Source organism: Aulostomus chinensis, chromosome 16, assembly GCF_037954235.1.
Source record: "Aulostomus chinensis isolate RoL2024-O1b breed Wild chromosome 16, RoL_Achi_v1.0, whole genome shotgun sequence".
In the NCBI taxonomy this organism is placed as follows: domain Eukaryota; kingdom Metazoa; phylum Chordata; class Actinopteri; order Syngnathiformes; family Aulostomidae; genus Aulostomus; species Aulostomus chinensis.
Genome location: NC_141335.1, coordinates 25,250,366 through 25,277,256, shown reverse-complemented (window position 1 = coordinate 25,277,256; position 26,891 = coordinate 25,250,366). Strand labels below are relative to the sequence as shown.

The window sequence follows — 26,891 nt, the reverse complement described above, 5'->3', positions numbered from 1 at the left end:
TCTTTTAAAAATCTCCTACACGCTTTGATGAGTTTTGTGATATTTTCTTATTTCACAAGCGCGCGGGGAGGGGTGGTTGAATAACGGCGTGAGGACGAGCATGCTACATTAGGCGGGCTACTGACCGTGTGTAGTTTTGAACGCAGCTTTTGCCTGTAGCGAGCGACCATGATAGAAGTGCCCTCTGACACAAGCCCAAATATAGAAAATAACAAATTAGATGGAGGAAGCACCGCTCTGCTTCCTGTCATGAGGTTCTGCACCACTTCATCTGTTATTTTCATGTATTGGGACACCGAGTCGTTTACATAAATGTGAAGAGCTTCGCTTGTTTGAGCAGTCGGCTGCATCTTCCTTTCTAACAACACTATGTTGATTTCTGAGAAACCGTTGGTGATTTTGATGTACACATTTATGTTGGTAAATGCCAATAAATGAGCCTTGACCTATGAGTGTCTCTACTAAATGATTTGCCCTTTAAGCAGGTCTGAGTGCCTGTCAGTCAGGATGACATGAAGATGAGCCAAGTGAGCAGCGATGGGCAGGCTACAACCTGTTCCCCTCGTCATGACAGGGAGTGTCAGACACTCCGCATTCTGTGTGCACTCGCATCAAATATGCAAACTCCGACTCTATATGGGAAGTTGTGTTCAAGACCTCGCCCTCTGTATCGCTTGTTGCTGGCAGCTGCCTGCCATGCCTTCCCTGCTGAATTATTGAAAGTTACAGACTTAGTACGTCATTCCTTCGGGGATTAGTAAACACTGCTTCAGCACTGCTACGTGATTTACACACCAGTCTGTCTGTTCCCCCCCAAAAGTTCAGATACACCTGGACTTTTGATTTTATGACAAATATCAAGTCTTGCAAAGCTGAGATGGAAGGAATAATAAAATTAGTAATGATAAAGAATTTGAGGACCCCCCAAGTAAAACTAGTTGACAGATGTCAATGAGGTTCGTCTCAAACGTATAGAACAATATCCAGTGATAGCAGTGCTGTTCCCCTGCACTCCCTCTGTCTTGCTTTACAAATACACCTTTTCATCCTCATCCTTTCATCTCTTTGAAGAAATATCAGCCCTAGCTTTCTTCATGCTTTGGCGCTCTAGCCTTTTCCCAGCATGCCCTGCTCTAATGCCTGTTTCTCAGAGAGAAAGAAGCTGGTGGTGGCGCCCCCTCTCTGCGCATGGTGGCATCACATGGTGGTTTTGGACCCAGGAAATGGCTCTGATAGCAAACATTGAGGCTGTGCTGATGTGCTTGATGGCCTTCACAAATCCATCCTCTGGGTTGTCCAGACATCAGTACTGCATGATTCCAGTAGCGCATGGGTTAGACTCATTAGAGGCAGGATTCTTCTACATCTGAAATGTACTACAACTGTTCCTACATGCTGCGTGACTGAGAGCGGACCCTGTCACCCCAGGACTGTGGAGGAGGCTGGAATCAAGCTTCCTGTCACACAAACTGTTGACGTCTTCACTTTTTATGATTTCACAGGAAACTCCAAGGGGCCACTGTTTGGACCTCAATGGCTCTTTTCCTCTGTTTTTCCACTGTTTTCAGTTCTCATGCTCTCTTTCTCTCTCTCTCTCTCTGTCTTGGTGTCAATGTCTTCACATACAAACACACTCAATTCCTGTCTGTCTCTGTTTCCTCTGCTCATCTGGAAGAGGTTTGGCTCAGCTGATTCAGTTCTGGGGAGGCAGCTGCCATTCCACGGTGACCAAAAATTGTTTATTGAGCGTTCTGCATCGGGGCCCCTTATTCTGAATGTAGTCCCAGATTAATTAAGAGTTATTAATGGTGCACCTGCTCATTGGATACCCCTGGGACAAGAGGTGGGAAGTTAATACAGCAGTGCTCTCTCCACCTGCACACACACCCACCTGCAGACTGCTGCTATGGTCCAGAGAATCATCAACAGTAACAGAATGTTCTGAACCATTCAGACGACTTTTCTTTTTTTATGTTCAACGCTGAGTGACGGAAAGATAATGTGTTGTGTGTGTGATGTTTTCTTTGGAGCGAGGATGGAGACAACACAGGGCAGGTGCACGTACACACAGCGAGTGCGTTCAGACGCCATTCAGAAATGTCAGAGCCTGACGTGGGTTGACTTTGCTGTCATGCAGGTCATTGTGAATTCCATTTCCCCCTGAAACTCACATCTTACATCATACCTGCCAATGTGACAGCAATGGCAGACCAGCAGAGAGGAAATAAAGCTTCTGATCAATTTTTTCTTCCCCCTTCCTGTCTTTAACAGTTCATGCCTCCGGTATTTTATAAATTGGTGGATCCCTACTGGTGCAGGGCTACGGTACACTGGGTTCCTTTGAGACTCACCCGTACAAAAGATGAGAAGTGCTCAAGGAGGGTTATTGCTCAGACACACACGTGTGCACGCACACGCCTGCACGGAAACAACGCTGTCAGAGTCATCTCTCTTTTGTTGAGACTATGAGGTATGATTGCAGCAAACAGACTCATGAAGGAGACATTGTTGTTAGCGTGTATTTGCCAAGAAAGTGCGTGGCTCTCTATATTTCCTTACTCAAAGCTCTGCAGCCAGTTCCAGTAGAGAGAGCCAAGGCCCAGAGCTTGGTGGAGGGGAAGCCATGTAAAGAAAACGGGCAGGAAATTACATGCTAGATTGGTGACACAGGACGAATTTGAAGTGTCCGTGTGTGTAGTCTTATCTCAGCTGCCTGTTTTCTTTTAGTGTGACATGTTGACGCTCGGTGTCAGTGGTGTATGCTGCTTCTGCAGGCTTATCTTCACTCAGTGATGCCACAGAGGCTGAGGGAGCAGAAATCTGTTGCTGCAAGTAAATAATCCTTCAATACTACTGGAGTTAACAGTGAAATACTGTGAAAATCGTGCAGAAGTTTGTCTAAGAATGTCACTTTGTATACTTGGAAAGTGTTTCATAGCCACTCATGTCCAATGAGCAAAGACAGATTGAGGCCTTTTGCTTACGAGCAACTGGCCATGTTAGTTTCTGAGAGTCTCATTTACTCGTCTGTTTCAGTTTGGCCTGTTGAAATTCTGCCAGTGCAGCTCTTGGGCTCCCCTACAGCCTGGTGCACAAGTGATTAGCCCCAACCAAACCTTTTACCCCGTGTGTGTGTGTGTGTGTGTGTGTGTGTGTGTGTGTGTGTGTGTGTGTGTGTGTGTGTGTGTGTGTAACAGCAGTGCATTTGCCTGCAGCTCTGTCAGCACTGTACTTCTGCTTCAACTCCCAGCCTAGTTGGGTTGTTCAGCCGATCATCTGAAACCACCATGTGCTCTTTGGCCAGTTGACACACAGAGACAAAGATGTACAAAGACAACATGTTTTATGCACACGAAGCTGGCACTGCTCCCCCGGCACACGCTGACAAATTAACTTACAGCAAAGAATCAGTGCTTTGGGAAGAATAAAAGATGCGTGTTAAATACAGACTGGTACAGCTGTAGTAGTGTGTTTTATGTTCCCCGTGTCGACGCATCACAACTGATGAGATTCACAACTAACCAAACAATTATCGGTACATCTTGAAGAAACAACAACTTTACGAATTATCTGAATGAACAAAGCTTTGTTTCTCAGACCAGGAATTGAAGAATGACGGCAGAAACACAAGCTCAGGGTAGGAATCAACCACAGAGAGCAAACACTCAGGTTGTTGTGCCTCTGGATGGGCCTGTTCAGACCGAGTCATGCACATGGAAATAATCCATGTGTTAGTTTGCATACAGAGCAGGGAAGTGATGATGCCATGATGGTGGCCACTTGAGAACCGCGTTGAGGCACTCTGAAGCCAGTGTGTCTTCCTGCGATCTGATCTCCTGATAGACGTTAAGCAGGGCAGAAAGAGCGACTGTTGGATGTGAGAGCGAAGGTGAGATTGTCTGGTCAGCACTGCGGTGGACTGGACCAAAAGCTTTGGTTTTATTGTGCGTTTATTGGTTAGCTCCCCCATGCACTGAATTCTCTTTATCAACTGTAAAAGCTCTTTGGATTTTTCCTTGAGAAGTCGTTGTGACTGTGCTGCGGGGCTGCTTTGTCGGCAGCTCAGGTCACTGTAAAGACTGTTATTATGCCTAATGTGCTCGGTGGCTCTGCTCTGATCATTATAATGAGGCCCAGTGTGCTTTTCTGTCAGGCACAAGGCTGTCTATGTGGGCAAGAGTGTGTGTGTGTGTGTGTGTTTGTGCATGTGCGTGCGTGCGCGCGCGCGCCCATTTAAAAACACGCTAGTCAGTGTGTGTGTGCTTATTCTGTTTGGTGGACTGAATCAGCGCTCTGAGCCCAGGAACCAACCAGTCTTTCCCACCCTTCCTTTCTCTCTTTTTTCTGTCTCTTCTATCAACACACACGCACGCACAAAAACACCTAAAACCTCCCATGGCACCAAGAATTCTTTTTTTTCCTGCTGTTATCTCCATTTCTGTCAATCAGCAGAACTGCTCCTAAAAGAATGTTATCTCTCTCTCGCTCTCTCGCTCTCTCTCTCTCTCTCTCACCTCCCCCCACTCTTCCACTCCCTTCTACCCTTATACTGTAACACCATTAATAATACATGTTACAGTAGAAACCACTATTTTCTATATTTGCATCAGTCGTGTGTGTGTGTGTGAGTCAAGATGCACACATGTTGGGAGAAGTGATGTTTGTCAGCTTATACCAAATGTCTTCTGGGCCGCTCGCTTGCTAATTTATCAGCTACACAATAATCTTGAGTGTAGGAATCAGGTCGTCAAGGTATTAGGAACACCTGCCAGTACAACCCAGTATAGTTGAGAACATTGACCGTGACCAGAAATCAAACAATTCAATAAAAACGGAACATTTTACTCCTGGTGATGAGAAGATGTATTGCAGAGCTGCTGTTTTATATTAAATTAGGTTTATTTGTACCTGATAAACTGGCAAGTGAGTATAATCTCATTAGGAGGGAGTCTGTGTTTTGGGAATGGATTGATTACGAGGGGGGATGCCACCAAATTTTAGTATTCAGATATGTTTTCCCAATTAAGAGCCACATAAAATGTTCTTCAAGGCCTCTGAAGCAATGACGTGCAACGAGCTTTTAGGGATTTGCAATGTGTGCTCAGAAAAGGAGGAAAAGGGAGACGAACAAAAAAAACCCAAATCTGTAATTTTTCCTTTGTCAGTCCCGCCTCGTCAATCTCGGGCTTGGGTAAATAAGTCTCTAATTGATACTCCCTGGTTTTGGCAGACTTGTTTAAATGACTAATGACAATATAAGATAATATTGAATTCTTAATTTGAGTGGTGTCTCCCGCCCCCCCACTTATCTTGTTTTGAACAAGATGTTTGTGTGTGTGTGTGTGTGTGCTGTGACACAATGAATGCACATGCGTGTCTTTGTCGTTCAAGGCCCTGCTAAAGACAGCAGAGGCCAGGCTGTTCTCTAACAGTTGTCTCTCCTCCTTCCTCCTCTGAAATGGACCTCTTACAGACGGAGGTAACTCCACAGGGCTCGGTGGCCCCGCCCCCTCTCTACTAGGCATGCTCTGTCTGTCCACTCTGTCCGGTGGAGTGTCCTTTTCTATCAAGTCTCTGTTACTGAGTGTGTAGTGTGCATGTGATGAAATCTCACTCTTTCATGCAATGCTGTGACTATACACATGCTAACAGGAAAGCATCAGTTAACTCTGTGTGTGTGTGTGTGTGTGTGTGTGTGTGTGTGTGTGTGTGAGAAAGGGGGAAAAAATGGTCACTTTGTGTGTAACGATTAATACATTTGTGTTGTGTTACAGATTTAGCAGTAGTGTGTATGTTTGTGCTCCCGTCTCGTGATGTTTCCCTTCTCTTTATGTCAATTTTACTCTGTGAGTACAGGCTCTGGTGGGTTATGTGTTCAGCACACAAACTGACCACACACTCACACACTAATTTGTCACTACCACCCTCGCTCACCTCACGGTACGGCCTCATGTGTGTGCAGCACTTGCATGACCAGTATTGTACTTGCATCTCTACACGGTCATCCTAACCTACTGCCGTTTTCTGGTGTGTGTACGTGCGTTGTGTTTTTGTGCTTGAGCATAGCTCGCCTTTGCTCTCAAAGACACACACTTGTTTGCACACTAGGGGAAGTATGTTGACTCAGGTGAAATATTCTAATATATGATGTATTCCTTTGTGCTGCCTCGGCTTGTACAAGCAGAAGATCGCCCAGGAGCGGGAGAAGTTTGCAGATGAGGACAGCATATTTTACACCCTGGGGGAATGTGGCCTGATCTCCTTCTCTGACTACATCTTCCTCACAACTGTGCTGTCAAGTAGGTGAATCATCAAACTGCCCAGTGACGTCGCGGCCGTTGTGACCCACGTTTCAAACCTTGAACCGAGATCACGATTTCAATCCCAAGGCGATCGGCGCTGCCTCCCTTCTGCTTTCCGTTACAAAACGATGTGGAAGCACATTTTCCAGTTTATCATCAGTATTGTTCTAATTATCATCATTATTGTTCAAGGTAGAATGCTAACTGTCCGTTAATTCAGATTCCCAGCACTGGAGAAATGGAGCGGGAAGTAGGAGGGAACATTTGGTTTCAGCTGCTTGTATTTGTCATGACGTGGAATGCGAGCGCTGGTCGTGAAAATGTAGCCTTCTGCTTCCCAGCTTAGCTTGTCTGTTTGTGTTAATCCGGTCATACGGGGAAAGTCTCCGGGGACCTTCGCAAGGGCATCTAGAAGCAGACAGGATAGGACGACTAATTACTGGTTTCGGTGTGTTAATTCAGCTGCCTAAGTAGTACTTGATGTGGCCATTGTAGTATTTACTGAAGATGAAAATAATCTTTCATTTTCCTTTAAAATCAAAGGAATCAGCGTTTAAAGTATTCAAAATCTGTTGTATTTAAGAAGTTAACAAATAGAAGCTATAAAATGTAGGGAGGAAATGTGAGGATAGTCGCACCTTTTTATTGCGTTGGCTCTGTGTCATGGCACTTTGTGGCCCTCAGCTTTGATTTAAGAGTGTTGGATGAACTTCAGATGACTTGTATAGAACTGTAAGTGTTTCCTATTTATAAAGTTGTCCCACTAAAATTGGTCAATATCCAAATCCAGAGTCTGGCATCCTGGCACAACTTCTCCTGCCACCGACGCGCACAGAGCGAGGAAAGCATCTCGAGGTCGAAACGGCAACGCTTGTCGTCTTTAGAGATTCGTTGTTTTCTCTTAGACAGACTTGTCTATTGCTTTTTTTCACCTTTTTGATTCAACCGTTTCGCACCCACCTAATTTAAATGGTCATGTGATGCGTGAAGTTCCTGATGAAACCCACAAGCTCAAACACGTGAGTCTGTTTGATTCAGTGTCATTGCTCCCCAGAGGAGGACACAGGAGGAGAGGGTTTAAGACGCTGGTGTATAAACAAGAACAATAACAAGAGTTTGATTGACATATTGATGACAAACCTAAAGTCCATGATTTACTTGCAATCTAACAACGTTCATCCATTATGAGCCTTGCTGGACTTTTGACTGCTTTAGTCCAGGCAGATGTATAAACAAGATTTAACTGTATGGTAGAAACAATATTTCAATCTTAATTGACTAGATGAGATTAACGGCTGAAATACTGCGGCAGGTCTGCAGTGTGGGGCAGCTGGTGGAGCAAATTGCTTCTATTGTAATCAATGGGAACTGCTTCTCTGACCTGGGAGTCCCACGGCTGCCCCATTTATATTTATTTTTCCTCTACGTGATATAATGCGCTCCTCCTGACAGAACGGAACCACGCACAACACAAACACACGTCTGTGTTTAAGATAAAAATGAAAGTTAAAAAGAATTATCAGAGGCAATGTGAGGCAACGGTGTTACATTGTTGATTGTTTTCATTAAACATGAAGAAAAAAAGGTCCATTTTGTTATTGATAATGAAAGAATCAATCAATATACATGCGGAGCTGCTGACCATTTCTGAGAAAACATTGGCAACAAAAAAATGGCAGACAACGTGAGGTCACCGGAGAATTCCAATGATTCATCAGAGATCAAATGTGTCCAGTGTGAATATCTACTAAAAGCCGTGAATGAGACGGTTGCTGCCACACTTGCTTCATGGTGGAATTTGAAAATACTGATCAATAATTCAATGTTGACAGTTCAGTGTGTGCAGGAAGGAATCGTGAGGGATAACGTCAGCGAGCCTCATGTGTGAGGTGCACGGACTGCAGTCAAACTCAAACCTCGTGCGTGCAAATGTGTTGTTGAGGCAGACGGCGCTGAGCTAGACGGCTTCACTCAGTGGCTCATCATTGCGTCCTGTTGATGGCAATAAAAAGGATTTAAAACATCTCAGGTTGCTCCACTGAAGCAGAGATGAAGGCTGAAGATGTGTAATGACTGAGTCACTACTGACCTCTTTGACTGCTCTGTGTGTGTGTGTGTGTGTGTGTGTGTGTGTGTGTGTGTGTGTGTGTGTGTGTGTGTGTGTGTGTGTGTCACTTGTGATTTCCAGCTCCCCAGAGGAACTTTGAGATTGCCTTCAAGATGTTTGATCTGAACGGCGATGGAGAGGTGGACCTGGAGGAGTTTGAGCAGGTTAGTCTGTAATCAGCGGCACTACACAAGTCACATGACTTACTCACACGGCCAACACCATGAGGAAGACTGTAGGTTTGAAATGACAACCAACCAAGTTGTTAGGGCTGTGCTTCAGTCTGAATGGTTAAACAGCCTCTGCCTCCCTGCTGACATACTGTGTGCTGTACAACAGTATTTATACCACTGAACCACACATACAGAATTAGCCACGTTTTCATTTATTGGGCAAAAAAAACCGATTGTTTGATGTAATATTCCAGGTCCAGAGCATCATTCGTTCCCAGACCAGTATGGGCATGCGCCACCGTGACCGCTCCACCACTGGAAACACCCTGAAGACCGCCGGCTGCAGCTCGGCTCTAACCACCTACTTTTTTGGAGAAGACCTTAAGGGAAAACTGACCATCGGCAGCTTCCTGGAGTTCCAGAGGAAACTGCAGCATGACGTGCTGAAACTAGAGGTGACGGGAAGAGGTAGTGAGCGAGTGGAAGATTAGACGGAGGACTTTTAACTGCTGCTTTATTGTTCTGTTGTGTACAGTTAGAATGAAAGGATTTTAATGTTGCAGCTTTGCTATTTATTATAAATTTTAGGTCTCCTCTGCACATATCCAGGGGCCTCAAATGAATATTAGTAACTTCCAGACTCAGACGATGTAAATATTACTGTCTCACGTTTACTTCCCCCAGCAGACGAACAAATCAACCAAATTATATCAAGGAGGAAATGAGGAGACAGCGACGGGTTGTAGAGAAAGAACCAACAGCTGCTTGTATTGTCACTCTGAAATCTGTGACAGTGAGAATGAAAGCCATCTTCAGTCTGTTTCCCCTCAGAGTAACAGCCACCGCTCAGTGTGTTTGAGCCTGTACTTATTCTATTAATTAGCTCGGTAGTGTCTAACTGATTAGTTGAACCATAATGAGAATAGGACACACGAGCGTCTGAGTATCAGCCTGAAGGAAGGCGCTATCTGTCAGGTCTTAATGATGCAACTATGTTGGAGGAGGGAAGTCAGAACCCCACAGATAAGGCCCACAGGGTTAAACCTCGTCTGTAAGGTCTCTGTCACACGCGCCCTTTTTGTTTTCTCTCTATTAGCTGAGACTGTAGCTCACCCTGGCTCGTATTTGACCGGCTATGGTGTCCTACACCTTCATGTTCTTATGATGTCTTATTCTCTCTTCCTTTCTTTATTTATTCATTTATCCATTTTCTTTACCTCTTATCTTGTTAAGGGTCACTGGGGGGCTGGAGCCTATCCCAGCCGACATTGGGCGAGAGGCGGGGTTCACCCTGGATAGGTCGCCAGTCCGAAATGAAGGATTGAACCAGCGATCCTTCAGTTGCTAGACGGCCACTCTACGCTCGTGCCGCCCCTCTGTCTTTCTTTAATAAAACTTAAACTATCACTCACTGTTAAAGGCCGAAATAAAGACAGAGACATCTCAGTCGGTGACCTTTTGGCCCTACAAACTGGAATGTTGAGCAACTGTGCGTAATTAGACTTGGGCTCACTAAGGGTAGCAGATCAGTGGACCCATGAATGCTGAGGTCACCCCTGAAACATTCACTCCAGGCCTGTTTGGCTTAGTCACAAGCTGCCTCTCGCTAGTGCAACAAATTAGCATTTTGAGAGGTCGGCACATTCAGAGAGAAAGGAGGGGAGGGGGCGGCCATGTGGCTGTCAAAGCGCCTCAGATATAAATCGTTTGGATTGACCTGACACAGCCAAGGCCCAGTTCGCCTCAGCCATGCTTCAGTGGAACATTGTAGAGAAAAAAATGCACATGAAGATTTAATGTCACCAATTCCTCCTTCAAGCCTGATTCGACTTGAAGCCTGACACCAGGATTTACTGTTTCTCATCTGGCCGTGCCATCCTTCTCCTGATAATTTGTTTGTCCCTCTGCATAGCTCTCCATCTTCATCAGTCTCTCCCTCTCTCCTCCCCCGCTCCAGTTTGAGAGGAACGATCCTGTGGACGGCAGGATCTCGGAGAGACAGTTTGGGGGGATGCTGCTGGCCTACAGCGGCGTTCAGTCTCGTAAGCTCAAGCAGACGCAGAAGGGCTTGAAGAAGATGTTTAAGGATGCACAGGTGAATACTTGTTTTTCTTAATGTGCGTTGAAGTGGTACTGGTTGGTATGTAGGATATAGTGGCATCTAGAGGTGAAGTTGCAGATTGCACGCTCCATCTCACCCTCTGTTGTTCCTAAAAGCAGCACCGCACCTCCTCTTTCTTGCCACTGTCAGAGGCACTAGCCACCTGAAGCTGATGGCTTCTATCCAGTGCTGCCTGACAGCTGCGTAACTCTGATGTTCGCTAGTTCATCATGATAACGGTGGAACCCTCCCCTTCATCAGACTACAGTCCGAGCCAGCATCCTTCATGTGTCCACAACAATGGAGGTTCCCAGGCTCATTATGAGGTCGCCGTGGCAGCAGGCCAGTTTTCAGCACCATCACCTGATCAGTAGTGTAAGGAATGAGACGCTGTAGTTGCTAAAACATGATGCTACATGTTGCCTCATGACAACACCTACAATTGGCTCCTCCCCTTGTAGCCCCTCCCACCCTACATCAGCCTGAGCCTCCACACGTCATCCCTGAGGTGAATGAGCCTGATTTTTGGTGGAGAATCTTGCCGATCAGGATCATAGTTCATGACAGAAGTGGGTCGCGGTGGAACTGCGCGCATGCACACACACACACACACACACACACACACACACACACACACACACACACACACACGCACACACACACACACACACACACACACACACACAGAGTCCTTGTTTGTTATTTAGTTTTAGAAAACAATGAGTGGTGAACAAATGACTAGCATAACAAGAAGTCTACATCACTCATTACATATCAGGACTGTGTTTCTCCAGATGTTGACATCTGGCTGTAAGTACGTCCAAAACACGCCCAGCTGCTATTCATGTCAAGTGCCCTGCTCATGCATGTGCAGCTGTACCGTACCCAAGCCCACGTCTCCCAACCATAACACAGTACGGAGTGCTAACACCAGCCAAACAAACTTAACGTTGGGGGACAAACGTACCAATCGGAGGATCCAGTTGGTTCAAAACACAAATCATAACACAGTTGTGAATATGAACTTACATTTTAGCCCATAACCCACTGTGAATTCTCCATACTGCACCTTTACCGTGGGCCCAGATGTGAGCATGTGTGACAGATGTGTGAACCTGAGGGGGAGATGATTGTGCTGGGACGCTGTGAGTGTGTGTACGGGAAACAGGATGAGAGGTAATACATCAGCAGAAGACGATCGCGCGCCTGACGTAATCCACCTGACTGGCTTTCACTCTCTTCTTCTACTATCTCTGTGTCAGATGACCAAATAGAGAGTACACAGCAGAAGGGCACACGTCTCCTCTCATCTTTCACCTCCTCCGTTTGCCTCAGAGTTTGTCCTCCTCTTTCACTTTTCTATCTGTCAGCAACTATTTAATCTGTTTATTTCAGACTGAGTATCACAAAGACTTGGCAAGATTTTCATCAGTTCCTTCCTCCACGGAGGCAAGGCTCATTGGCTTAAGTAAAGTGGCTTCCCTGACAGACCAAACAGGGAGAAAATGTAAAAATTATTCAACATGCAGAGGGCTTGAAGTCCAGTTCAGTACGTGTGGAGCCTCCTCCCATTACCAGTGAAGCATTTCATGCTGCTTCTGCTGCGCTGTAATGAGCCCTGTCAGTCATCCATCTGAGGTTACACCCATCAATATTAAATCTCCAGAGGTGTTGCAGCAAAATATCTCTCATTTTTAAAGATATCATGCATCACCGTAGCTTCCTGGAGTAATCTAGAACTCCCCAGAGGTCAGAGAGCGCGACCATGAGGTAAGTTTGATTGTAAAATGCAGAGAAAAGGAAAGCTGCCATTCCTGGCAGCCATGAAAAAAGATGAACTGGGGTGCTGCTGGAGCTGCATGTCTGGAGTAACTGCAGTAAACACCCCCCTCTCTATCTCTCTCACTCTCTCTTTCTCTTTCTCTCCCCTTCTCACTCCTCTCTCTATCGCTTTCTCAGCTTTGGCATAACCTGCATTGTAAATGAGAGAAGTGTTATTTACTGTCAAAGACCAGCTGCTTCCTTTCTTTGCAAATGAGCTCATGAGCACTCTGGCAGCTGTGTGTGTGTGTGTGTGTGTGTGTGTGTGTGTGAGAGTGAGTGAGTGAGTGAGTGAGTGAGAGAGGCCCTCATCTGTGTCTGAGCCCCTAAAATGGCATCAGTGACAGTGGTGGGTTGGTTCTCCTCCAGTGTTGCAGTATCATGTTTGTGCTTCAGGATCTCCTCCTGCAGGGTTCCTCCTCCTGCAGGGTTCCTCCTCCTGCAGGGTTCCTCCTCCTGCAGGGTTCCTCCTCCTGCAGGGTTCCTCCTCATTCACTGTTGTCTTTCCTTGTGCAGGGCATTACATTTGAGGAGGTGGAGAATTTCTTTACTTTCCTGAAGAATGTCAATGACGTGGACACGGCTCTGAGTTTCTACCACATGGCTGGGGCGTCCATAGATAAAGGTACACCCCTCTTTTCCTCTTGTTCCTCCTAATTACTCCCCTGCAGGTTTCACGACTGTGGCTCGCTTTACCTCTCGGGGCTGTTAGCGCTCCTTCCTGCCAGCGCTCCTTCCTGCCAGCTCTGCTTCCCACTTCTCTTTTTTTCTTGGCTTTGTCATTTGTCATCTGTGTGTCCATCCATCCAAGTCTCTGCCGCGGTTTTGTCCAGGCGTTACAGGAGAGAAGGCTTTGGCCCAAGTACCGCCAACGTATCCACACCACGGGTCACTTCTGCTTGACAGAGGGAGCTCCTGATTCGTTATGACAAATGCCAACATCGTCATCATCATCATCATCATCACTGGGGGATGACCTCTCTTTCTGGGTTGCTCTTTGTCCTGCTCAGTGCCGGGACAGTAACCGAGGTTGCTCTGAGCCCTAAAGCTAGTGATGGGGTCGTACCGTCCAGGCGTCCTGCTGAGTGCAGTCACAGTTACTGAATTTGTTGGTCAGATGTGAGCCCGTCAGTGCGAGGGGGCCGCCTGCAGAGCAAAGCTGTGCTTTTTGAAAACGAGGACGTTGTGACTGTTTAGTTCATTCATGGCTGTGATTCATAAACCTCCACGTTTTCTGTCAGCACATCGATTAGCTGTGACTCACTCAAGCAGCTGCTGCTACAAAGGAGGGCAGCACCCAGCCTCAGGTGTTTGGTTCAAGTGTGTGTGTGTGCATGTGTGTGTGCGTGCGTGCCAGTGTACGTCTCTGATCTCCATCCATTTGTCCGTGTCGTGAAAGTATTCCTCCTCTGAAGGAACTCTCCTATTTCTCTTCTTCTATGTTATTTCTTTTATGTCCTCTTTCATCTTTTCCAGCATTCCCTCACATTCCTTTTTCCTTTGGTTCCTCTTATATGTGGAAGTGTTTTATTGTTAAGAGAAGAAGCGAGGAGTCCACGGACTCCTTTTATTGTTGCCGTTCTCCTCTCGGCCCTCTAACGCCCCTGTTTCTCTTTACTGTCACTCTTCTGTTTTTGTGGCTTTGAAGTCTGAACATCAATAATCCTGCATGAGGACAAACCCTTTTTCATGATTTCGCTGTCGTCTGCAGCTGCGACCAGAGGCGCGCTGTTTCCAGCTTGTCCCCTGCAACACCTCGGTTGGGCCTCGAGGGAACTCGGTAAACTGGAGGCTGAACTGATTTTAGCGGTTCACATGCTAATGATGACAGAGTTTCACACCAACATCTCAGTGCTTGAAGTAACGAAGTGATGAGCTTTTATACACAAAAGACTTCATGTGATTAATGAACAACAAAGTTGCGTTTGCCAAAGAGGCACTCAAACATGTCAGCAATGTCACGTGGAAGTGATCTGCCACCTGGAGATGCGAACACTCGCCTCCGTCTTGACCCTGAGGCCTTTGTCTTCCCGGTCTCCGCACCACTCTGTCCCCTTTGTCTCCTCCCGCTTCTCTCTCATTCCTCTGTCACTCCTCCTCCTCTCTGCTCCCTCCTCTCTCATATCTATCCAGCGCGTGAATGGAAGCCCGCCCTGCTATCGATCAATCCAGTTTGTCCTCAGCATGGCTCATTAATGAGCTGGACCACAAGCACCATTATTACTCCCCTGCACTAATACCCCCCCCTGTCTTCCAGTCACTATGAAGCAGGTGGCGCGTACTGTGGCCAAGGTGGAGCTTTCGGATCACGTGTGCGATGTGGTGTTTGCTCTGTTCGACTGCGATGGTGAGTAGCTACCTGGCTAATCGTAGAGCGAATCCAAAAAAATGAAAGCAATCTTGTTACCTCCTCCGCTCTGTAATTTCATCATCGCCCTCCATTGTCCGTCACCTCTCTCTCCTCTTCCTCAGGGAACGGAGAGCTGAGTAATAAAGAGTTCATCGCCATCATGAAGCAGCGGCTGATGCGTGGGCTGGAGAAACCCAAGGACATGGGCTTCACTCGGCTGGTGCGCGCCATGTGGAAGTGCGCCCAGGACACTGCCTGGGACTTCGCCACGCCAAAGACATAGTGGAGACTGGAGCCACGACAGCGTGTTAATGAAGCAACGCCACCGCTAGCATCACAGCTTGTCCTTCGATGGGACTCCAGTTAATTAATGCAAAGACCTCAACGCTAATGCTTGTCAATACTGAAGCATGCTGACTGGAGCCTTTCCCACCACGCCTTTCATCGCCATTTGTACATAAAGAATTAAACAAACATTTCTATATTTATTTTTGTCATATTCTGTAGAGCAATGCAGCGTCAGCAGCTAACGGTGTGACCCTTGGCCAAAAGCTAAAAACAGCACTTTTCTATCAGTAGTTGACATGTTTTTCTGCAAAAGAGCAGAAGTGATCGATCCTTTTTGACCTTCAGCTGATAAGAGCTGCAGTTTGTTCTTGACTGATGACAAAACACTCCCTCTTTCCAAACGCTGGCCTGTCATGGCGGCGCCTCTGTTGAGCCTGCAGCTGCATCTTAACTCTGAACGTGGATCCACGATGCTCGTCAGTGTTTCGCCCAAAACGTGTATTCTTCTGATTATTAAAGCTCAGTGAAACATGATATAAAACGGTATTAAAGAAATGCTCTATTAAAGATGTTTTTAATAATGGGAAAGTGATTAGCTTTACTTATTAATGTGCTTGACTTGCCAGCGTGATTGTTGTTCTGCCGTGTTGTCATTTACACTCTTTGGCGGAGGAAAGCACAGCGGGGGATTAGCGAGGTTAATCTCTGGGGCACCCAGGAAGTCATTTGTCGTGTGGGTCATGAAATGGGGTGTAACTTGAGTGTAAATGCACGGCTGGTCGTATGCGGTGGCCTTTGAGTGTGTGCGCTGGAGGAAGAACAGGATGGTAAAGTGTGTGTGAAAGAGCAGTCAGCAGTGTAATTTAATTGAAATGGACAGGACGGACAGTTTTCACCCTCTGCCGCCCGGTGAGGACCGTCTGCAGCTCTCAGTAGTCGGCCCGCTGGCTCCAGACTGACAGACAGAAGTGGCTCTCAGGAGTGATTGCTGAGCAGGAGATTAGCTTGAAGGGCCTCTCATCAGGATTCTTCACCCCAGCTCGTTTCAGAACTCAAGTCTGGCGTCGCAATCAGATAAAATACAAACTTAAGAACATCCTCAGTCGTCTCAGCCTTTCCACCATCAAAGCAACTACTGACTTCTGGGGTTTGCAGTAACTGAGGCTCATAGTGGCGAAGCAGCTCTCAACATGCCACCAAGCAGTTTAGCCTCCAAGTGAATTGTCAACAAGGCTTCCATCCGCGCTGTGGAGTCTCGGCAATGTGAGGCACCAGAGCGGCGCTCAGGCGGGGGAGAGGCGGCAGACCCCAGCCTGAGTGAGAGTGGAAGACTAAATGTGCTGTTCTTGAAGTGCGCTGTGGTTCGGGCTCATCCTCAGGCAGGATCCAGCTTCATTGTGTTACGTGCTGTCTGAATTGTTGACACCAGGGATTTGCATCCTCGTCCGGCCTGAGATGGAGGCCCTCCCCTCCTGTGGAAACAGACTCAGCTGTTCAGGCTTCTGGATTTCAGGCAGGTTTTTGGGGTGAAGCTTGTTTGACTGGCAGACACAAACCAGAAACGTGTTTGAGTTCAAAAGAAAATGTAAATTCAGGTAGTCTGACCTAGAATCGGATCAGGTTTAAGATTTGGTGATGAATGCAGAACGAGCCCAGAGGGTCCTGGTTATCTTGTCTCCAGTGAGAGCTGGAGGAAGTCACCGAGGCCAGACGGCTGTTCCAGAACTCGTGGATCAACCGTATCAAAGTCTGCAGAATGATCCTGAGACTCCAATGGTTCTGTCTTCATTTTTCTCCCCGGACTTCAGTGTAACGGTGGCTACTAAAGGTGAAAATGGCTTCATGCCAAGAGTCATGAGGAACATGTTCTTGCTCCAGCAGCTTCTTCATATCACAACTTAATGTAGATCCACACCTGGTCGGATGTTCCCACGTGCCATATATGGTCATCAGTTTAGTAGACGTGAGGATCCAGGGGAGGGATTGCAGCCCCCACCTGACAGGCTGCCTTCTTGAGGGAGATGTCCAGACGTGGCTGCCACTCAAATCTGTCCCGGGTTTTTGGGTCAGTGGCACCACAGAGCGCTGACTGCCACCTGGCGGCCAAGAGAAGAACTTCAGCCCTCATCCCTTCCCACAGCGATTAGCACATCCCATTTGACCTGATGACTGTTGCCATGGGAGACGGTCTGAAACAGTTCATAAGAGCTCCTGCTGCTCACGATGGGAGCAAGAGTGTCAGAAGAAGGAAATGTTTCAATCATTCCACTCTCACGCCAACATTTGATTTAGTCTTTAATTACATTTGGGATTGAGAATAGAAAAAATGAAGACACAAAAATTCATTCAGTAAATTCTCGTAACTGAATCAACTTAATGGCCTCTGCTACCAGTGCCTCTCCCAGTCATGAGGGTCAGGAGAACAGAGGTCAAAAGGTCATCCTACCATCAGCACCACTACAGCGTCAAAGCAAAATGGCTTGTAAAGGATGAAATGGAATAAAACATAATAAATACACAATAAAACAGTTACTAAACATCCTCGTGTTAGAATGAGTAGAAAACCAGACGCTCGTCACCACTTGGAGAGATGGACAAATAAAAATGGACAAACAACCCAACATCAAGATCCCACGAGATCCGTTTAAGAAAAAACAAACACACTTCTACGTTCTTCGGAACCTCTGGGGTGGACGGCTGCCGTCCTACACTGAAAACTGAACTAACATGACACAGAGGCCCCAGATTCACATTCAGTGGTGGCCTTCAGCCACCTAGTGGCTATAAGTGGTAGTGTCACACAGATGTGGCCCTGTCGGGGTCCAGCTTTCACCCTTCAGATCCAACTATGGGTTCCTGTTACCAGGCCGCCTGCTGCGTGTCTGCTCTGGCTCGTCGGCACTCTGCAGCAGGATGGGGGTGGTTCTAAAATTTACAGGGTGGGGGGGGGGGGTGCACTGTTCAGGTGGGTGGGACTCCACCGGGGGGGCCTCAGTCGCTGTCAAACTTAATGGAGTTGACTGAGGTGGAGATGGCTCCGCCCCGGTAGCTTCCTCTCTTCTTCTTTGTCTTTTCATGGCGGAAGGACTTGCCTTTCGTGAACTTGAGTACATCATTCGCTTTCTCGCCCCAATCCCCATTGGCACCGTGCTGGGACAACAAATGGACAGCAGATTATTTCGTGGAACTGCAGGAGACGTGCTGCAGGGAGCATCAACGGCTCTGAACTCACCTTTGCCTCAAAAGAGTTGTTTGTCAGACGAGGGTCCACCGTCACTTCCTCCTCTCGTATTCTCCGGAAAGGAACGTGAGAGGACTGAAACACAGACGGTTCCTCATTAACCAGGAGTTTCATGTATTTTCAACTTTTCTGACCTATAATGTTGCTAGAGTGTCAGGTACTCATGTTAAGCACTGCCAGCACATCACGCAGCCTCTCAGGAGGCTCTGTGTGTTACCTGCTTTTTTAAAAAGTTTTATCAGACACACCGTGGCATCCCATATATGGGCATGCTCCCTGCATGCACACGGCCCTACACCTGCCCCTCCTCCAGCTTGGCTTCGGCAGTTTTACAGCTCTGAGCTGCTGGCGTCATAGCACAACATCGTGTCATGGCTGCCAGTGAAGTTAACTGTTCAGCTGTTCAAGAGGCGAGCAGAGCAGCAGGCACCCGTAGGTAGAGGTTCTTCTTCCAGGCCAGCAAAATAAAAATAACTGGGTTTTTTTTCACTTAACACCAGACTCTTTTCAAAACCTGAGCCAGTACCAAGCTGGATTAGCCGCTAGCCTGAAGCTAAAGGAAGACGCTGTTCCTTCATGACCTGGTAGTTCTGACGAGTCAGAAGCTGTAGGATCATGTGATCAGCGTCCCAGCTGTGTTTAGTAGGTGTCAGTGGTCAGAAGATGGCGGTTGTAATGTTCTCTGGAACGAGGAGGGGTTGCTCGGCAGTGCTAGCCAGGCGTTCAGAAGACCTTGGAATGGCAAGGTCAGTGGAGTGGGGTCAGCCAGAGGCGTACACGGGGGAGGGTATCGCTCTCGTGGGATGAAGAAAAGAACAAGAAGAGACAGCGAGGCCCTGCACCCTGACAATCTACAAAACTGCTGCGTCCAAAATCACTCAAAGACCTGAAAATGAGTTGAACGGCTGCTCCCCGAGTGGACGCGGTCACTCTTCCACTGCTGTCAGCTCCCAACTCGTCTTACCTTCTTATTTGCTTTAGGAAACGTTTGTGGTGTGGTGGGTTTTTTCTTGTTTTGTGGCGTCTTGATTTCTGTCTTTTCCTCCTCACTTTCTGATGACTCTTTGTCCCTTTTTCGCTTTCCATTGGTGCCTGCATGAAGGAGGAGGAAGGTCACATCTGAGCTAATAGTAGAGACATCAAAGCTCCCACATCGTGCTCAACGCTCCTCACTTACCGTTTGCTGTGGTTGGGGTTGTTGGTGCGGTGGCAGCTTTTTGTGGAGCCTCCTCTTCATCAGATGAAGTGTCTGATGAGCTACTGCTCTCTTCGGGTTTAGCTGCTGGGGGTGTCTTTGTGTTAGCAGAAGGTTTAGCAGCCTTACCACTCCTTTTACTCGCAGGCTCTTCCTCCTCAGAGCTGCTATCACTAGACGAGGACTCTGCAGGCTTTGCTGGGGCAGCTTTGGGGGTCACCTTGCCATTTGTGGCAGGAGGTTTGGTGGGGGTGACCACAGCTTCAGAATCTGAGGAGTCAGAGCTGCTTTCTTCAGCCTTCTTTGTTGAATCAGCAGAAGCCTTTGTTGCCATGGGCTTGGCTGATGCTACCACCTTCTTGGGCTCCTCCTCATCACTAGAGCTGTCATCACTGGAGTCTGCAGGAGCCTTTGTGACATTAACAGCTGCTTTCTTGGCTGCTGCTGCTACAGAAGCTGTTTTTTTGATACCAGGCTTGGCTGCCTCATTCTCAGAGTCTGAACTTCCAGAGTCAGAGCTGCTCTCTGCCTTTGCTGCAGGGGTGACAGGTTTGGCCTTGACTGGTTCTTCATCCTCAGAACTGTCAGAATCTGAGCTGCTCTCTGCTGCTGCAGCTTTGGTTGCAGGTGTGGCAGGCTTTGCAGCTGGAGTAGCAGGCTTTGCTGCAGGTTTGGCCTTGACAGGTTCTTCATCCTCAGAACTGTCAGACTCCGAGCTGCTCTTTGCTGCTGTAGCTTTGGTTGCAGGGGTAGCGGCCTTTCTTGCAGGGGTAGCGGCCTTTCTTGCAGGGGTAGCGGCCTTTCTTGCAGGGGTAGCAGGTTTTGCTGGTTCTTCTTCCTCAGATGAGGAGTCTGACTCAGAGCTGCTTTCTGCTGCAGGGACAACTGCCTTTGCTGCAGGGGTGGCAGGTTTAGCCTTGGCTGGCTCTTCATCTTCAGAACTGTCAGACTCTGAGCTGCTCTCTGCTGCAGCAGCTTTGTTTTTAGGAGTAGCAGCCTTAGCGGCAGGAGTAGCAGCCTTAGCAGCAGCCTTAGCTGCCTTAGCGGCAGGAGTAGCGGTCTTAGCGGCAGGAGTAACAGCCTTAGCGGCAGGAGTAGCTGGTTTTGCTGGTTCTTCTTCCTCAGATGAAGAGTCTGAGTCAGAGCTGCTTTCTGCTGCAGGGACAACTGCCTTTGCTGCAGGGGTGGCAGGTTTAGCCTTGGCTGGCTCTTCATCTTCAGAACTGTCAGACTCTGAGCTGCTTTCTGCTGCAGCAGCTTTGGTTGCAGGAGTAGCGGCCTTAGCTGCTGGAGTAGCGGCTTTTCTCGTAGGGGTAGCGGCCTTTGCGGCAGGGGTAGCAGGTTTAGCCTTGGCTGGTTCTTCATCCTCAGAACTGTCAGACTCTGAGCTGCTCTCTGCCGCTGCAGCCTTTGTTGTCGGGGTAGCAGCCTTAGCCACTGTTGGCTTGACTTTTGCTGGTTCTTCATCCTCAGATGAGGAGTCTGAGTCTGAGCTGCTATCTGCTGCTGCAGGAGGCTTTGCTATTGGAGTGGCAGCCTTTGGAGGAGGTTTAGCTGCATCTGGTTTGGCCTTGACCGGCTCCTCTTCCCCTTCAGATGAGTCATCTGACTCAGAGCTGCTCTCTGCCGGGGGTTTAGCAGCAGCAGCCTTTGGTGGAACCGCAGCTTTCGCTGGAGCCTCATCTTCTGAACTGCTATCGGAATCTGAGGACAAACAACATTTCTGAACATTTTGCACAGGGATGAGAACAAATCATTTTCTATCTTGCACATTAGCCTGTGTTTACCACAATGTAGCAGGATATTTTATTAGCAATAATCTTACCTGAGCTCGTGTCATCTTGTTTCGTTGGTGGCTTCTTGGCAGGTGCAGCTTTAGAGTCCACTTTTGCAGGTTTGACTTTAACTGGGGCAGGTTTTGCTGCCTTTGCTGGCGTTACCTTTGCTGCAGGTTTCTTCACCTCCTCTTCCTCCTCTGAACTTGAGTCTTCAGAGTCTTCCTCTTTAGCAGGTGCAGCCTTTGCTGCTGCAGTTTTGCCTGGGGCAGCCTTTGCTGGGACGACTTTGGCTACAGGCTTCTTGGTATCCTCTTCATCCGAGCTTGAATCTGCAACGCACAAGAACGTGGGAGGGTGTTAGTAAGATGAATCACTTGGCTGTGGAGGAAACCATCTGCATGACTCTGAGTTTTACCTGAGCTGTCAGAGCTGCTCTCCTGTTTCTTTGCAGCGGGCTTCTGCGCACCAGCTTTGGCGGCTTGGCCAGTCTTGTTTGCTGGTACAGGTTTAACTGCAGGACATAAAATGTTACAACACCACAGAAACACTGTGGTGGTTTGCACTTGCAGATGAGGAAGGTGGGTCTCTCTTACCAGCCACTTTCCTCTCCTCTTCCCCATCACTGCTGTCTGACGACTCGCGTGCTTTAGTCTTACTGGCCGCCGATGTAGCCGGAGCTTTCTGGACTGAGGCAGGAGGTGGGACTGCGCTGTAAGCTCCTACAGAGACACACGGATGTGAGCACTAGCAGACTCACCTTGGTCTTCATCCTTGTTCTCAGCACCTCACCCCTGTATGAACTAACCTGCTTTGGGTTTTTTGCTGGGTGGAGCCTCCTCCTCAGAGGAAGAGTCTTCACTACTGGATTCAGCAGCAGCAGCAGCAGCAGCAGCAGCTTTCACCGGGGCAGGTTTGACTGGAGCCTGTAAGAACACAGTGAGGGCTGTTATGTTGTTCTACCCCCCCGGAACCTAAAACATCTGGCACATGTAGAGGTGGCCTGACTGTTCACCTTGGCTGGTGCTTCATCCTCAGAGTCAGAACTGTCTTCACTGCTGCTGCTCTCCTGCTTCTTCTGTGCTGCAGCTTTAGCTCCTTTAGCAGGAGCAGCAGCTTTGGGTGCAGCCGCTGTGCCGGCCTTGGCTTCTACTCATCAGAATCAAACGTAAGTAAATGAGATTAAAGCCATGCATGATCATCACTGTCTTACTTGGCGATTAATAACTGCTCCATCACACAAAACTAAGAGACTCACTTGGCTCCTCCTCCGAGTCCGACTCTTCGCTGCTGGAACTGCTGTCCTTCTTCCTTGTGCTGGCGGCAGCAGCAGGAGGCTTCACGGGAGCCTGAGAGGAGATCTCAGCGTTACAACAGCAGCACAAGTGATTTGAAACAAAGTGAAGAACTATTGAGCAAAAGTAGTATTTTTCAGTTGATCTTCAACGTGCAGCCATTCCTGAAACAAATGAATTACTTTTTTTTTTTTCAAAAAAATTGCCAGGCCTGGATATAGCCATTTTTAAAATTCCACAAATTTCCAAGGTTTTTAAGGACTGGAGGACAACAGCTGTTTTAATAACAACACAGGTTCCCGGATCCTATCACAGGGGGACGTTGGATACAGCAGCCAGGCATCAACGACCAGAACACAACAAACTCCTACTTCCTGTTGGCTGAGACGCCCTCAAACTGGATCCAGCACTGATGAACCCTCACTCATCAACAGTCGGTCTTTAACAGGTGAATAAATCGAACCTTTGCAGGAGCCTTCTCGTCCTCCGAGTCACTCGAGTCGTCACTGCTGCTGGATGCAGCTTTAGCCGCCACCGCTGCTTTAGCTGGAGCCACCTTGGCTGTGAAAGCAAACAGTGTGAGTAGACGTGGCAGTGGCGACGTTATTCTCTGCATCAGAGGTGTTGATGTTACCTGCGGCGGCCGCCTTTGCTGGTTTTGCAGGAGCCTCATCCTCCTCGCTGCTGGACTCTTCGCTGCTGGAGCTCTCTTTGCTGGGCTTTGCCTTCTTGGACGACGGCCCGCCGGGAGCGTCAGCAGGGGCTTTTCGTTTTTTAGCTTCAGGAGACCTAAAGAGAACAGACGACGTTGACATGTGACTTGTACTTTGAGCTTCTGAGTCAGTTTTCTCCAACAGAAGGAAAAAACCATCAGTTATGTTCTGGATGCTCATTGGGCACCTGAGGCAAAGCTGCACTTTACTTTTAAAAAGAAAAAAATCAACTTACTCACATGATAAATGCACCACTACTCAACATGTTAAGAACTACTAAAATGTTTTTGATGTGTGACCCACCATGAGGCTGCTGAGGCCACAGAACCCGTCCCATTGTGACGAGTACTTAGAGCAGAAATCAGCTTGGACAAAAGTTTCATCTTCATTCAATACGTTGAGAGTTGAGGCGTAGATCAGAGTGACCCCCAGAACTGACGTCACCACAATGTTTCTGAGACATTTACGTACAAACTGATATCATACAGAACTACAGCGAGCACTGAGTCCTAGAAGAAGACAACGAGCAACTCACGTCACCCAGAAGTTGAAGATGTCGACGAGGCTTTCTTCGTTAGGATCCTGAGGATTCTGCAGAAAAACAACAACACAAGAATCAGGTTTAATTCTCCCTGACGAGTCCAGGCTCCCGCTAACGGTCACGACAGTGACTTGGTTCATGAGCAACAGCCGTGGGGGGGTCAGACGGAGCTCCAGCCCGTCCACGTGCTACACGATCACCTCCACACACGCGCGCGTTCGTCTTCCCCGAGCAGCGGCTCCAACAAGTTGGGGTCGATGCCCCCCGGACAGTGACAGCTCGTCCAGGGGGGCCCCCGGCTACTCACCACTTTCGTCTGCTTCAGGAACTGTTGGGCCGCCTTGGAGAACTTGTTCTCCAGCAGAAACGAGTACACGCATTTGTATAAATCACTGGGCACCGACTTCTGCGCCGCCATCTTCACCACCACGCTCAAGCTGGAAGGGCCCGGAAGCGAACGCATCAGAGTGTTGAGAGCATATGCGCATGCGCAACCGGACGACAAGCCTGTAAGATGTCTGACTCCACCGAAAGAAAAATGTACCTCAGTTTGAGAGAGATTAAACGCTGTCTGACGACCTTTGCCGGTGAATTAAAACCGCAAACATATTGTTTACGATCACCGGCGGTTTTTCAGTGAATTAACATGGATTCCAGCGGACGGTTGCTCTTATTTCCAGTCAGCTCGGGTGGTTCCCCTGAGCGGTGTTCGAGTGAGACCTCTGCAGCTAGCATTAGCATTCTTTGTTCATTCTTCCGTCTAATGTATGGAAATGTAATTAAAATACCTTTTTTAACAAAGAACAAAAAGTATTCATTTATATACGCATTAATTGTTACAATCCCCGTATCGCGATAAACACATTTCTTTTATTCTCGTCAAGAGGCGCATAATTATTACGTCATCAACGCGTTCCTCGTGTCATGACATGGTCGTCTTTAAACGGCGTTATCCGGCAATGACAGCAGCAGCCCGGTGAGCAGTCACGTTACCGAGTGAATCTTTTCGCTGAGGCCATGCCCCGTTACGAGTTGTCCCTGATCCTGAAGGCCATGCAGCGGCCGGAGACTGTGATGACTCTCCGGCGGACTGTGGAGACCCTGATGGAGCGGGGCGCCGTGGTGAGAGACCTGGAGAGCCTGGGAGAGAGACTCCTGCCCTACAAGATCTCCAAGCACAACCAGAGGCACCTCCGGGGGGGGTACTTCATGATCGATTTCTACGCACATCCCGACATCCTCCCGGCGTTACTCAACCACCTGCACCGCGATGTGGACGTGTTGAGGCCCATGGTGCTGAAGAAAGAGGAGAAGGCCCCCGGTCAGAACTGCTGTGGCCCTAAATCGTGACCGAAGTAAGGAAACTGGAAATACGCACATGCATATCACAGGTTAGGTGACCAAGAAGGGCAAATAACCTTGATCACATTGGTTAATGGTATAAATAACACAAACGTTGTCACATTGCTTCTGTAACTCGAGTCAGTAAGGTAATGCCTCCAAAGCTCCGAACCCTCGTGTTTATGATCAAATTCGGGGTTTACAGATTAATTGTGTCCATCATGCGTCAGCAGAACAGTCCCTGAATTACAAGAAAACCGATTCTCCTCTTACTGAACGGCCACAGCGCCCGGGGTCAGGACCACCGCTGACAGGAGCAGGCTGAGGTGCACTAGAAATGAAAGAAATCTCCAGCAGGGGACCCTGTGATGTCATAAGGGGACTTTAACTAAAAAGCCAACTAACACCAAATTCAAAAATTCTGATATAATTGTGACATTTCAACCTTGTTGCATTACCATGAAGAAACAAGCTCGGGGGCTTTGGCCCTCAAGGCACTTGCTCTTGTTTACTGGTGACTTGTGTCCACAAAAGCCATGACTCTGTAGGTCTCTCTGTGACCTGGTGGGGGCAGCGATGCTTTGAGGGGCTGCTCTGGTTTGTCCGACATGGACTCAGATCAAAGCCAGCGATTGTCACGTGGCCCCGCCCCTCAGACGACGGAGCAGACGCTGCTAATTGACTCACACTCAGGTCCTGACACTCTGTTTCTGATCAAAACACTGGACAATCAGCATGGAGGCACAGTGGTTAGGCTATTGCCCCACAGCAGAAGCTCCCAGGTCCAAGTCCCTGCCCGGCCCAGTGTTCTCCTCAGGTCTGCGTGGGTTTCCTCCAGATGTTCCGGCATCTCCCACCCTCGGAAACTTGTATGCCAGGTTCAGGACTCCTGTCAGTGCCTGCGACCAAGGTGCTGGTGCCCCGCACGCGACTGCTCCGCTCCATAGCGGACGAGTTAAATCCAAAGCTCAAATTTCACTGGATGATGTACATGTGCCAAAATTTAATGACAGAGAAACATGTCAGCTGTTCTGAACTTAGTATGCAGCCAGTAGTCGATTGGTATTTGCACTTCATTGAGAAGTAGTGGCCCACCCAGGAGCTTTGGGAGGTTGGTGCTCCTGTAAATCCTGCTCTGTAGTACAGGATGATGTGATGAGTACTGGAGCTTGATCAGAAACCTCCGCTCATGCATGGTCGTCGGCATTTTATAACTCAACTACTGACTGAAGGTCATAAGTGTGGCCGCTGTGCTTGAGCGTGTTTATGAGGATCCTGCTGTGCTGACGCTGCTGTAACTGAACCTCATTTATCTGTTATTCTTTTCCCCTCACAGGTTCTTCACAGTTCATATCCAGAAGATGATGTTTCCCTCCTGGACCTTTTCCATAGTTGCTGGCTTGTATCTGGATAAGATGTCACAATAAACTTCTTTTTTTTTTTCAAATGTGGTTGCAAGCTTCACTTCCTTTCTTGTCAGCTCTTAGAAATATGATTGTGTTCTTTGTTACGTTTTAGTTTCGTCAGTGCTGTCCTACATTAGTCATCGAGGCTGAATGGTACTGTTACCAGAAGTTTTCACTTAAACTTAAACGACCCCTACATATGGTTGACGGAATCAAGCTGTTCAGGCGTGTTGATCTTTATT

At 48.0% G+C, this 26,891-nt stretch overlaps 3 protein-coding genes across 3 annotated transcripts in view; 2 read left to right on the top strand and 1 right to left on the bottom strand.

The window, feature by feature from the left end:
• micu1 (mitochondrial calcium uptake 1) overlaps positions 1-15,338 on the top strand; it is a 28,099-nt gene extending 12,761 nt beyond the window's left edge. Inside the window, exons 6-12 of the mRNA XM_086179885.1 lie at positions 6,185-6,299; positions 8,491-8,573; positions 8,837-9,037; positions 10,540-10,677; positions 13,021-13,129; positions 14,762-14,851; positions 14,977-15,338. Of these exons, the coding sequence (XP_086036011.1) occupies positions 6,185-6,299; positions 8,491-8,573; positions 8,837-9,037; positions 10,540-10,677; positions 13,021-13,129; positions 14,762-14,851; positions 14,977-15,137 (897 nt within the window). The 3' untranslated portion in view covers positions 15,138-15,338. The remainder of the gene's footprint in view (positions 1-6,184; positions 6,300-8,490; positions 8,574-8,836; positions 9,038-10,539; positions 10,678-13,020; positions 13,130-14,761; positions 14,852-14,976) is intronic.
• A 2,092-nt stretch (positions 15,339-17,430) lies between these two features.
• On the bottom strand, positions 17,431-24,559 carry nolc1 (nucleolar and coiled-body phosphoprotein 1). The gene is made up of 14 exons (XM_086180857.1): positions 24,210-24,559; positions 23,897-23,952; positions 23,283-23,437; positions 23,112-23,209; positions 22,612-22,702; positions 22,369-22,502; positions 22,162-22,279; positions 21,950-22,075; positions 21,772-21,867; positions 21,404-21,685; positions 19,561-21,282; positions 19,348-19,475; positions 18,375-18,458; positions 17,431-18,292 (listed from the first exon to the last, which is right to left on the bottom strand). The coding sequence occupies exons 1-14, from the start codon at positions 24,363-24,365 to the stop codon at positions 18,134-18,136; spliced, it is 3,405 nt and encodes a 1,134-aa protein (XP_086036983.1). The 5' UTR covers positions 24,366-24,559; the 3' UTR covers positions 17,431-18,133.
• On the top strand, positions 24,411-26,690 carry mrps6 (mitochondrial ribosomal protein S6). Its single transcript, XM_086180865.1, has 2 exons — positions 24,411-25,257; positions 26,580-26,690. Exon 1 carries the CDS (start codon positions 24,920-24,922, stop codon positions 25,250-25,252), a length of 333 nt encoding a protein of 110 aa, XP_086036991.1. The 5' UTR covers positions 24,411-24,919; the 3' UTR covers positions 25,253-25,257; positions 26,580-26,690.
• The last annotated feature ends 201 nt before the right edge of the window (positions 26,691-26,891 follow it).

Bases quoted from the DNA above. Each gene is read 5' to 3' on its own strand.
- nolc1 (XM_086180857.1), bottom strand. From the start codon at position 24,365: ATGCGTTCGCTTCCGGGCCCTTCCAGCTTGAGCGTGGTGGTGAAGATG. The intron at 23,953-24,209 runs GTGAGTAGCCGG...GTTTTTCTGCAG, and splicing joins TCCTGAAGCAGACGAAAGTG to AATCCTCAGGATCCTAACGA. The intron at 22,503-22,611 runs GTGAGTCTCTTA...TCTGATGAGTAG, and splicing joins GGACTCGGAGGAGGAGCCAA to AAGCCAAGGCCGGCACAGCG.
- mrps6 (XM_086180865.1), top strand. From the start codon at position 24,920: ATGCCCCGTTACGAGTTGTCCCTGATCCTGAAGGCCATGCAGCGGCCG.